Raw genomic sequence first — 10,836 nt, 5'->3', positions numbered from 1 at the left:
AAGAAGATTGTTTTTCCAATTTCCACTACGTCTCTTGCGTGACCATTGTGTATTGGCCCCCGGCCCTCACGTCAAATTACAAAAGGTCATGCGCGTGCTACTTGGAAAGAGATAGAAACTTTTACGGCTGAGATCGAATCAAACCATCAACAACCATATATGGTTTTTGGCGTCTCAAAACAAAAATATATTCTCAATGCAGGCCAATCCTGGATAGATCGATCTATAGCAAACCCTGAAGCTGGCCGCCATGGCTTCCACGCCGGAAAAGACGGCGTCGACGCATAGAGCGTCGATTTTCAGAGGCACACACAAGTTTCACATCGTCGGCTACGGAGTGCCGAAGGCCAACAAACCTATTAGGTCCGGCGATTTCCTTGTCGGCGGCCACACCTGGGCCCTCGTCTGCGGCTTCGGTGACAACGGAGATGATCACCTCGCGTCCATCACCCTCGAGCTTGTCAGCCTCCGCAAGGGCGATGCCGTCGCCATGGCCAGCCTCCGCATGGACGACCCGCGCGGCCGGTGGCCGGCTGCCGTGTGGCGGAGCGACGATCGCAACGTCTTCTCCAAGACCGGCAAGAGCTGGGAGCTGACGGTCCCAGATTTGTTCTGTGGCCATGAGGCGCACTACGTGGAGGACGACTGCCTCACCATCTTCTGCACCGTCGACGTGGTCGAGGAGAAACCCGCTACCAGCACGGAGAACACGAACCGCTTCGTCGTCGCGGTGCCATCATCGCCGACCATCTCCCAGGATCTCGGAAAACTTATGCTAATGGACGCATCCGGCGGCATGCCGCCGGACGTGACGTTCGTGGTGGAGCAGACGGAGATCAAGGCGCACAAGCCCGTGCTCGCCATACGGTCGTCCGTCTTTGCCGCGGAGTTCAGGTGGCACGGTTCCACTTCCAGAGCGGGGTCGTGCCCCATCAGGATCGATGACATGGGCGTCTCCACCTTCAGGGCCATGCTCCGCTTCATCTACACCGACGAGCTGCCCATCAAACCAAGCAAAAACGTGGCACGGCGCCCCTCCAAGGCGAGGCGCTGTGAAGCCATGGCACGCGACCTGCTGGTGGCAGCCGACCGGTACGACCTGGACAGGCTGCGGCTCATGTGTGAGAAGATCCTCTCCGAGAACCTCAATGTATCGACCGTCATGGCGACGCTGCTGCTGGTGCGTGGCCGGCAGAGCTGCCAGCAGCTCGAGAATTCCTGCATCGAATACATTGCGTCGAATCCAGACGTATACGCTGCCGTGAGGGCCACTGACGACTTTGAGCAGCTCCATGAAACCTGCAGCTCTTTGATAGTCGAGATCGTAGACAGAGTTGCCATTGCCATGCACAGTCTTGACCGCAACCCCTTCCACTCCGTCAACATTAAGGGCCAACCACTTCCATCAGAGAGGAGCTCGTCGACGTTCGACTCGTCAGAGGAGGTGCCCGGCTGGCACGATTTCAAGATCCCCGACTTTAACGCCGTGCAGAGGAGCCATGGCGTTGGCCAGGGGATCAATTCCGGCAGTTTCAAGGTCGGCGGCCATGACTGGATGTTACACGTGTACCCATCGGGCAAATCCGATAACGTTGGTGGGCAGTACATCTCCATCTTCCTCTCACTCATATCTCATCTTCCTAGAGGAACCGGTGTCAAGGCGTCCAGGTGCTTCAAGATCCAAGACCCGAGCGGGATGTGGCCGCTCACCGTGAAGAGCGGCCCTGTTACCCTCTTTGCAAGGAACGCTATGTCAAGCGGTTGTAGCAAGTGTATCCGCATACAAGATGCAAAATCAAAGTACATGGCGAATGATGGCTCCTTAACCATACGCTGTGAAGTCAACGTCGTTAAGGAACCCTACACTAGTAGGACTAGCACTACTGGCAGCAGAGTCATGGTCACCGTGCCGCCCTCCAAAGTCTCCACGCAACTTGAGCAGCTACTGACCAGCGAGAATGGCTCGGACGTCAGCTTCCTAGTTGAGGAGAGCAAGATCCGTGCCCACAGGCTCGTAATCGCCGCGCGTTCGCCAGCCTTATACGAGGCAGTGATGGCCAACAAGGAGGATGACCATGCCACCGCTATGGTACGGGTCGATGATATGAAGGTTGCTGTGTTCAAGGCCGTGCTCCATTTTATCTACACTAACGGGCTCCTTCCTGGAGATGACACTAGGTTGCTCGCCGGGGAGATGCTCTCGGCGGCGTGCCGGTTTGGGCTAAGGCGAATGAAGGCCATGTGTGAGAACTTGTTGTGCGACTCGTTGTCAAAAGAGAACCTGTTGGCCACTGCGAAGTTGGCGCGCCGTCACCATTGCAAGGAGCTTGAACATTACTGCCTCGAGTCTGTCTTGACCCCGGACGTGGCCAAGGAACTGGTGAAAACTTTCATCGGCTTGGAGGACTAGCTAGTATCTAGTACCAGTTAAAAGCTTGTTTTGTTTGCCCACAAGTTAGTACACGCATGCATCGATCCCAACCCAACAGCCTGTAGTATAATCCAATAGATGCTTGTTTTTTTAAAACTTTCGAATGATGCTTATGCTAACTTGCTAAGCACCGGCAGCTGGTCTTTTTTTAAGGAAAACATGATCGCTTTATTGTATAACTAGACCATTGATGGCGCGCATTGTTGCGTGCAGGCTCAAACTCGCGTCCTCATTATTTCGAGGATACAACACAAACCACTACGCCACCTGCTCGTTCGTGCTCTTGTACTTCCGTTCTTCTATTTCTATGTATAGGAAATGCATTCTGTGTTTTTTACGATTTATTCTTTCCTTTTTCTTCTGTTCGTTTCCTGTTTCTTTTTTTATTTTTCTTTAAAAGCGTGAACTCGTTCCAAATCGATGGTTTTTTTTGGAAAAAAATTGACCAACTTTTTTTAATTTTGATGAACTTTTTCCAAATTGGAATGAACATATTTTCAAATTCGATGAACTTTTTTGAAATTTGATATTTTTTAAATTTCAATGAACTTTTTCAAATGCGATGAAATTTTTTCAAATTTTATGAACTTTTTTCAAATTCAATGAACTTTTTTTAAATGACATGAACTCTTTTTCAAATTCGATGAACTTTTTAAAAAATCGGTGAACTTTTTTTTCCAAATTCCGTGAACTTTTCTAATTATAATGAACTTTTCGAAATTCGATGAACTTTTTCCAATTATGATGAACTTTTCTTATAGTCGATGAACTTTTTTTCAGATTCGATGAACTTTTTTTCAATTTTGATGAACTTAAAAGGAGTTTCTTTTGATTTCTTTTTAGAAAGGTGCACATATTTTAGCAAAAAAGGGAAGGAAAAAAGGTGAACAAAACTGTTACAGAAAAAGAAAAAATAAATGGTTTCGGAAGCTTCTCGGGGCTTTGCGATATGGACAAAGGATAAAATAAAGCAAACGAAGGTTAACAACACAACTCGTTGGCTGGCGTAGTGGTTCGTGCACTTCTAAGTGAAGAGCGAGGTGCTGAGTTCGAATCCCACGTTCTGTACATATCCTTTTTATTCTTTTAGTTTCTGGGCCAGCCCACTAGACGTCTCCAAGCGAGCAGCTCAGCAGCAGCGGTCGAGCGAGGAGAGATCAAGAGAATGGGCCACAGCCCACTAGCCCACTAGGGACGCGCGTGAGCGCCAGGAAAGCGATCGGGCGCTGAAGGCGCCAGCGAGGAGGCTGCCCTCATGATTCTCTAGGTACGAGGGAATCGATCCCCCGAACGAATTCGTTCGGCAGAGGGAACGCACATCCCGGACGCCTCCTTGACGTCAGGCCTTTTCCCTGCAAAAACTAAAGAAGGAACAGAAGGCCCACTTTTTTTTTTGCAGGGAGACAGAAGGCCCACTTTAATAGCAAATTAAATGAAAAGGCCTAGATTTTGGTTTTTCCCTGTGACAAATAAGGCCCAGTTCTTGCTCAACTACGAACAAAATGCCATCTGCTTTAATAGCAGAAAAAATTGAAAATTAAAAAAAAAATCCCTTCGAGTTTGACCAAATTTATAATTTTCCATTATATTTAACTTTTTTACAATAGCAAGGTTTATAAAAAATATTTGATTCCCTAAATGAAAGCATGGCAAATCTGCCATCACAAAAAAATATTGCCATGGCAAAAAATATGTTTGGAAAAATGACATGGCGATTTTCCATGTCTATCCAGCACCAAAAAATGCCATGGAAATTTTGGAAAACGCAATGCAGGTGTGTCCAGCCTCAATTTTGGCATGGCGAACTTCAGAATCACTACGGCAACAAATATTATGTGTGTCCATAAAAGTTGCACAAACAAAAAAGGTTTATCAAGTTAGCACAAAAACCTATCCAAATCCTGGCAAAAATGCCATGTGAGAAAGAAACTAAAGTGGATCACAAATTTGCATGGCAAAAAATCATCAGTAGTTGATGTTGTGTTGTTACAACTTTTCCAGAATTGCCATGACAGCAATTTATGTTTAGAAAATGTTGTGGCAAAAGAAATAGAATGATTAAAAATGAACTTACAAGAACTATATTTGCCCATCTATCTTAAGAAAAATTTGCCAGGACAATAAAAGATAAAATTGCCATGGCATTTTTTATTAATTGTTCTGTCCGACGGCTACGGCAAGAAAGTGTAGCATGACTCCTGTCAAGTTTAGACTATTGTAACACGGGATACCACTTGGGTGTATATACACCCTATATGAGAAAAACAAATCCAGAAAAAGTCAAAAATGTTCAGAAGTTTTTTGGAATAAACCTAACTTTCTTTTTGCAGTAGTATATAAATTTTAGTGAAAAAACCCAGCGTTGACTTCAGGGCAAAGAAAAACAAAAAATATTGATATATACAAGTCCCTATTCACACTATTTTGACCAAAAAAGTTAAATTTTTTGCCCTGAAGTCAAGGGGGGGGGGGGTTTCTTGTGTGGATTTTCCTTTTACGAATACCATGAAAGGTCAAGTTTATTTCAAAAATATTTTTTAGAATGTTTTAAGTTTTTATTTAATAGTATCATATAGGGTGTATATACACCCATAGACCAAACGTACGCTCCCATTGTAGGCTTTCTTTAAAAACATATTCCCCACTTTATTACGGTGTTACAAGAGTTACATCACTGAGTAAAAGCGGGATAAGTTCTCCAAGAGGCTCCTCGAAAAAACTATTACATAAAGACCTCTTAGCCAAATTTGCTACACTAGTAAAAAAAGGGCCTATGTGAAGCACATTAGTCCCAGTTTATAACTGAACCAGCACTAATGTGACCATTAGTGCCGGTGCCAACGGCTAGGCGGGCGGCGCTCATTAGTACCGGTTTGTGGCTAACCTTTAGTACCGGTTCGTGCCACGAACCGGTACTAAAGAGGTGGTGGCCGACTGGTGTCAGGCTGCGGCCCCACCAACACCTTTAGTCCCAGTTCGTGGCACGAACCGGTACTAGAGGCTCACCTTTAGACCCGGTTTGTGCCCTAAACCGGGACTAAAGGTATTCCTATATAAACCCTTCGTTCACCCGCTATCGAGCTCGCTTTGTTCTTCCCCTTTCCCCTCTTCCTCGAGGTTATCACACATTTTGCCCAAATTTTATCAAGATTTGAAGGCCCCCATCCATTCAAGTGATCATAAAGGTTAGCAACTTTGTCCTTTCATCTCTCATTGCTAGATTAGCTCTTGCAATGCTCTATATAGTGATTAATTTGTGGGGTTTAGTAATTTTCGAGGAATTATATGTGGTAGTTTATTTGAATTATATGCAATTTTAGCTCAAAATAACTCTTAGTTTGCATATGTAGGTGTGGTTTACTTAGTGCCTTCCCGTCTCCGTCCTAACTATCGTTGATCGCCCGCACCGTCCCGTCGCCGGCACCACCTTGTGGTGAGCCTCTTGTTCTTATATTTTTTTAATATAAAAAAGTCATGTTTTTGTGTGATTTAGATATATAGTTACTTGTATAGTTATCTTACCCGTACGTTCTTTGTTATACATAGTGTCATGGTTTTTATATCCGTCCCCGTCGGCCCTCGTCCGGGTTATGATTCGAATGTGATATATTCTCTTTTATAACTATTTGTTGCATTTCGTGTTTATGACTAATTATGCCCATCAAGTTGACATAGATATTTTTATCTAGGAGGTATGTGAACCGGAAATTCCAACCGACCCTATCGTCAAGAAGTTAAATTTAGTTGAAAAAGAAAACGAGTATTTGAAAGAAAAATTGAAAAGAATTGAGGGAGAGAAGATGGAACTGGAGTTGCATGTTGCCGATGTCGTCGATGATCACAAGATCAAGATGAAGAAAATGCGCTTCAAGATTAGAAAGATTAGAAAATATGCCATCGATACTGAGGCTTGATATCATTATGTTGTTGGATCAATTGTTACCTTAGCTGCAATCTTGATCGCATTTGTTATTGCATTTAAATGCTTTAGCTAGAGAGTTATTTGTATGTTTTTTTATGAGAATAAGTGTTGTATGAACTTGTATTAATTTTGTCTTTTCGGTGTTGTGTAATGAAGATGAGTCGGCAATGGATGTACGATGACCGATGCTCTCCCCAGTTCATTAATGTTGTGCATACTTTTCTGCTTGCGGCTGAGGCAAACAAGCGGGTGGATGATTTTATGCCTTGTCCATGTGCTGGCTGTAAGAATGATCAGAATTACTCTAAGTTAAAAACAATTCACGTCCACCTGTTTGAGTCAGGTTTCATGCCCCACTATAATGTTTGGACCAAGCACGGAGAAAGATGGGTTATGATGGAAGACAATGAAGAAGAAGAGGACGACGACAGCTATCCTGGCCATGGGTTCCCTGAATATGATGGTACAACAATGGGGGAAGAAGCTGAGCCGGCAATACGGGAAGAAACTGAAGAAGAGGCATCAGATGAACCCGCTGATGATCTAGGCCGGGCCATTGCCGATGCAAAGAGAAACTGCGTAAGTTAAAAGGAGAAGAAGAAGTTGCAGCGCATGTTAGAGGATCACAAAAAATTATTATACCCGAATTGCAAAGCTGACAAGAAAAAGCTGGGCACCACACTAGAATTGCTGCAATGGAAGGCAGAGAATGGTGTATCTGACAAGGGATTTGGAAAGTTGCTGATAATGTTAAAGAAGATGCTTCCAAAGGATAACGAATTTCCCGAGAGTACGTACGAAGCAAAGAAGGTTGTCTGCCCTCTAGGGTTAGAGGTGCAGAAGATACATGCGTGCCGTAATGACTGCATCCTCTACTGTAGTGAGTACGAGGATTTGAACGCATGCCCGGTATGCGGTGCATTGCGCTATAAGATCAGCAGCGATGACCCTGGTGATGTCGAGGGCGAGCGCCTCAGGAAGAAGATTCCTTCCAAGGTGATGTGGTATGCTCATATAATACCACGGTTGAAACATTTGTTCGAAAGCAAAGAGTATGCCAAGTCGATACGGTGGCACAGAGAAGACCGTAAGAAAGACGGGAAGTTGAGAGTACCCGCTTACGGGTCGCAGTGGAGAAAAATAGAGAGAAAGTATTGGGAGGACTTTGCAGGTGACACGAGGAACGTATGGTTTGGTCTAAGCGCAGATGTCATTAATAATTTTGGGGAGCAAAGCAGCAACCATAGCACCTGGCCTGTGACTCTATGTATGTAAAACCTTCCTCCTTGGTTGTGCATGAAGCGGAAGTTCATTATGATGCCAGTGCTCATCCAAGACCCTAAGCAACCTGGCAACGACATCGATGTGTACCTAAGGCCATTAGTTGAAGAACTCTTACAGTTGTGGAATGGAAAAGGTGTACGTGCGTGGAATGAGCACAAATAGGAAGAAAATGACCTACATGTGTTGCTGTTTGTGACCATCAATGATTGACCTACTCTCAGTAACCTTTCAGGACAGACAAACAAGGGATAGTGCGCATGCATGCACTATTTGGATGATACCGATAGTATATATTTGGATAATTGTAGGAAAAATGTGTACCGGGGACATCCTCGATTTCTTCCGAGCAGGCATTTCAAACGTGAGGTGGATCACCAGATGAAGCCTCGCCACCGCACTGGTGATGATGTACATGATATGATCAAGGATTTGAAGGTAATCTTGGGAAAGGGTCCTGGCAGACAATCTGTTCCGAATGACGCTAACGGACGCGCACCCATGTGGAAGAAGAAATCTATATTTTAGAACCTACCCTATTGGAAAGACCTAGAGGTCCGCTCTGCAATTGACGTGATGCAGGTGATGAAGAATCTTTACGTGACCCTACTTGGCTTCTTGGACGTGTATGGGAAGACAAAAGATACACCGGAGGCACGGGAGGACCAGCGACGTATGCACGGAAAAGACAGCATACATCAGGGTCATGCGAGCTATGCTCTTACCAAAGAAGGGAAGGAAATCTTCTTTGAATGCCTACTCAGTATGAAGGTCCCGTATGGCTTCTCATCGAATATAAAGGGAATAATAAATATGGCAGAGAAAAAGTTCCAAAACCTAAAGTCTCATGACTGCCACGTGATTATGACGCAACTGCTTCCGATTGCATTGAGGGGGCTTCTACCGAAAAATGTTCGATTAGCCATTGTGAAGCTATGTGCATTCCTCAATGCAATCTCTTAGAAGGTAATCGATCGACAAATAATATCAACGTTAGAGAATGATTTGGTGCAATATCTTGCCAGTTTCGAATTGGTGTTCCCACCATCCTTCTTCAACATCATGACGCACGTCCTAGTTCACCTATGCAAAGAGATTAACGTTCTTGGTCCTATATTTCTACACAATGTGTTCCCCTTTGAGAGGTTCATGGGAGTCTTAAAAAAATATGTTGATAACCGTGCTAGGCCAGAAGGAAGCATCTCCAAGGGCCATGAAAATGAGGAGGTCATTGAGTTCTGTATTGACTTTATTCCTAACCTTAAGCCGATTAGTGTTCCTGAATCGTGGCATAAGGGCAGACTGGGTGGAAATGGCATGCTAGGGCCGGAACAAATAATGTGTATGGACGGGCATTCTCTCACTCAAGCACACTATACAGTTCTACAAAATTCCGCCTTGGTGGCTCCGTATAAGGAGGAATACAAGAATTTTCTACACTCCAAAAACCCGGAGCAGTCTGACGACTGGATTACACGTGAACAAACAGGGACTTTCGCTGGTTGATTGCAGACACGTGCCATGCATGACGCGCTATTGAAGATGACCTGCTTGCTGTCCCAGTTAACATCTTCAAATATAATGACTTTCAAAGGGTACGAGATAAATGGGAATACATTTTACACGATCGCCCAAGATAAGAAGAGCACCAACCAAAACAGTGGTGCCCGCTTTGATGCAGAAACCAAGAGGGGAAAGGACACATATTATGGTTACATAGAGGACATATGGGACCTTGACTATGGACGTGGTTTGAAGGTCTTTGTTTCGGTGCAAATGGGTCAATATGACATGAGGCGGGGTAACAGGAGACCCGCAGTACGGAATAACAACAGTGAATCTCAACAATTTTGCGTACGCAGGCGAACCATTCGTCCTAGCCAATCATGTGGCGTAGGTTTTCTATGTGAATGACATGTCTACCAAGCCGAGAAAAAAAATAAGAAAGCAAATACATCATACGATGAGCCAAAGCGCCACATAGTTCTTTCAGGGAAAAGAAACATCGTGTGAGTGGATGACAAGACAGACATGTCAGAAGATTATCAAAAGTTTGATGAAATTTCTCCCTTCACAGTGAATATTGACCCGAGCATCCAGTTAAATGATGAAGATTGTCCATGGTTACGGCACAAAGCGACACACGCGAAGAAAAAGTTTCACACCTAAAGACAGTAGGGAATCTTTGTAATAGTTAGGGTGCTTATGTGTTTTGCATTTGAAACGTGTACTTTTGTGCTTCGGACAAGCGTGTACCTTTATGTTAATTGAAAAGCACTAAAAATGAACTCTGAAAAGGTTGAAAGTTGGCATGGTTTCATCATTTCACCCACATAGCATGTGCAAAAAGTAGAGAGGATTACGGCAAAAACTGGATGCACTTTGTGTACAAAATGGACAATCTCTTTCGAAGTATCCGGGTTTCGGACGAAAACTCATCTGTTACAAAGGCATTTCATTTTTTTAACTTATTACAATTACAGACTTTTTGTGCATTTAGTATGCACCATTCAAAGCCACGTCATCCACTTTCAACCCTTTCTGACATCATTTGCTATTTTTCAGCTCATTTACTGATTTTTTTGAGCTAAATGACCCTGAAATTGAAAAACACTACAAATGAACTCTGAAAAGGTTGAAAGTTGGCATGGTATCATCATTTCACCCACATAGCATGTGAAAAAAAGTAGAGAGGGTTACGGCAAAATTTGAATGCACTTCGTGTACAAAATGGACAATCTCTTTCGAAGAATGAGGTTTCCGAACGAAAACTCATGTGTTCCAAAGGCATTTCATTTTTTAAATAATGTAAGTATTGCCAAATTGAATATAATGATAAAACACACTAAACATAAAAAAAGAATCACTGAAAAATCTATTTTTAAAGTAAAGTTATTCAAAAACTAGTGATTCACACAAATTTCAAATAATTCAAATTTAAACTATTAAAATTTGAAAACTACTAGCACTAACAGAAAGTTTGTAATTTTTTGTACCTAAAGCAAAAATATTCGCAAAGAAACTCTAAATACAGCAAAAAACCACTCACAAATAAATAAAAGAAAATAAAGAAGCAGAAAATAAAAAAAAATTAAAAAAACCCACCTACTAGGCCACAACAGCCTGCATACGACTAGAAACCCAACATGTAGTTGGGCTAGGATGCAGGCCCGCAAGGCCCAGTAGGCCCGTAGGGCAGCGT

General features: G+C 43.7%; 1 protein-coding gene across 1 annotated transcript; it reads left to right on the top strand.

The window, feature by feature from the left end:
• Positions 1 to 208: 208 nt before the first annotated feature.
• LOC123064824 (BTB/POZ and MATH domain-containing protein 1-like) lies at positions 209 to 2,787 on the top strand. Its single transcript, XM_044488227.1, has one exon. The coding sequence runs from the start codon at positions 251 to 253 to the stop codon at positions 2,408 to 2,410; it is 2,160 nt and encodes a 719-aa protein (XP_044344162.1). The 5' UTR covers positions 209 to 250; the 3' UTR covers positions 2,411 to 2,787.
• Positions 2,788 to 10,836: the final 8,049 nt, after the last annotated feature.

The sequence above is a fragment of the Triticum aestivum genome, chromosome 3B, assembly GCF_018294505.1.
Source record: "Triticum aestivum cultivar Chinese Spring chromosome 3B, IWGSC CS RefSeq v2.1, whole genome shotgun sequence".
In the NCBI taxonomy this organism is placed as follows: Eukaryota; Viridiplantae; Streptophyta; class Magnoliopsida; order Poales; family Poaceae; genus Triticum; species Triticum aestivum.
The sequence above is the reverse complement of the archived record's forward strand: the minus strand, read 5'-3'. Positions and strand labels throughout refer to the sequence as shown.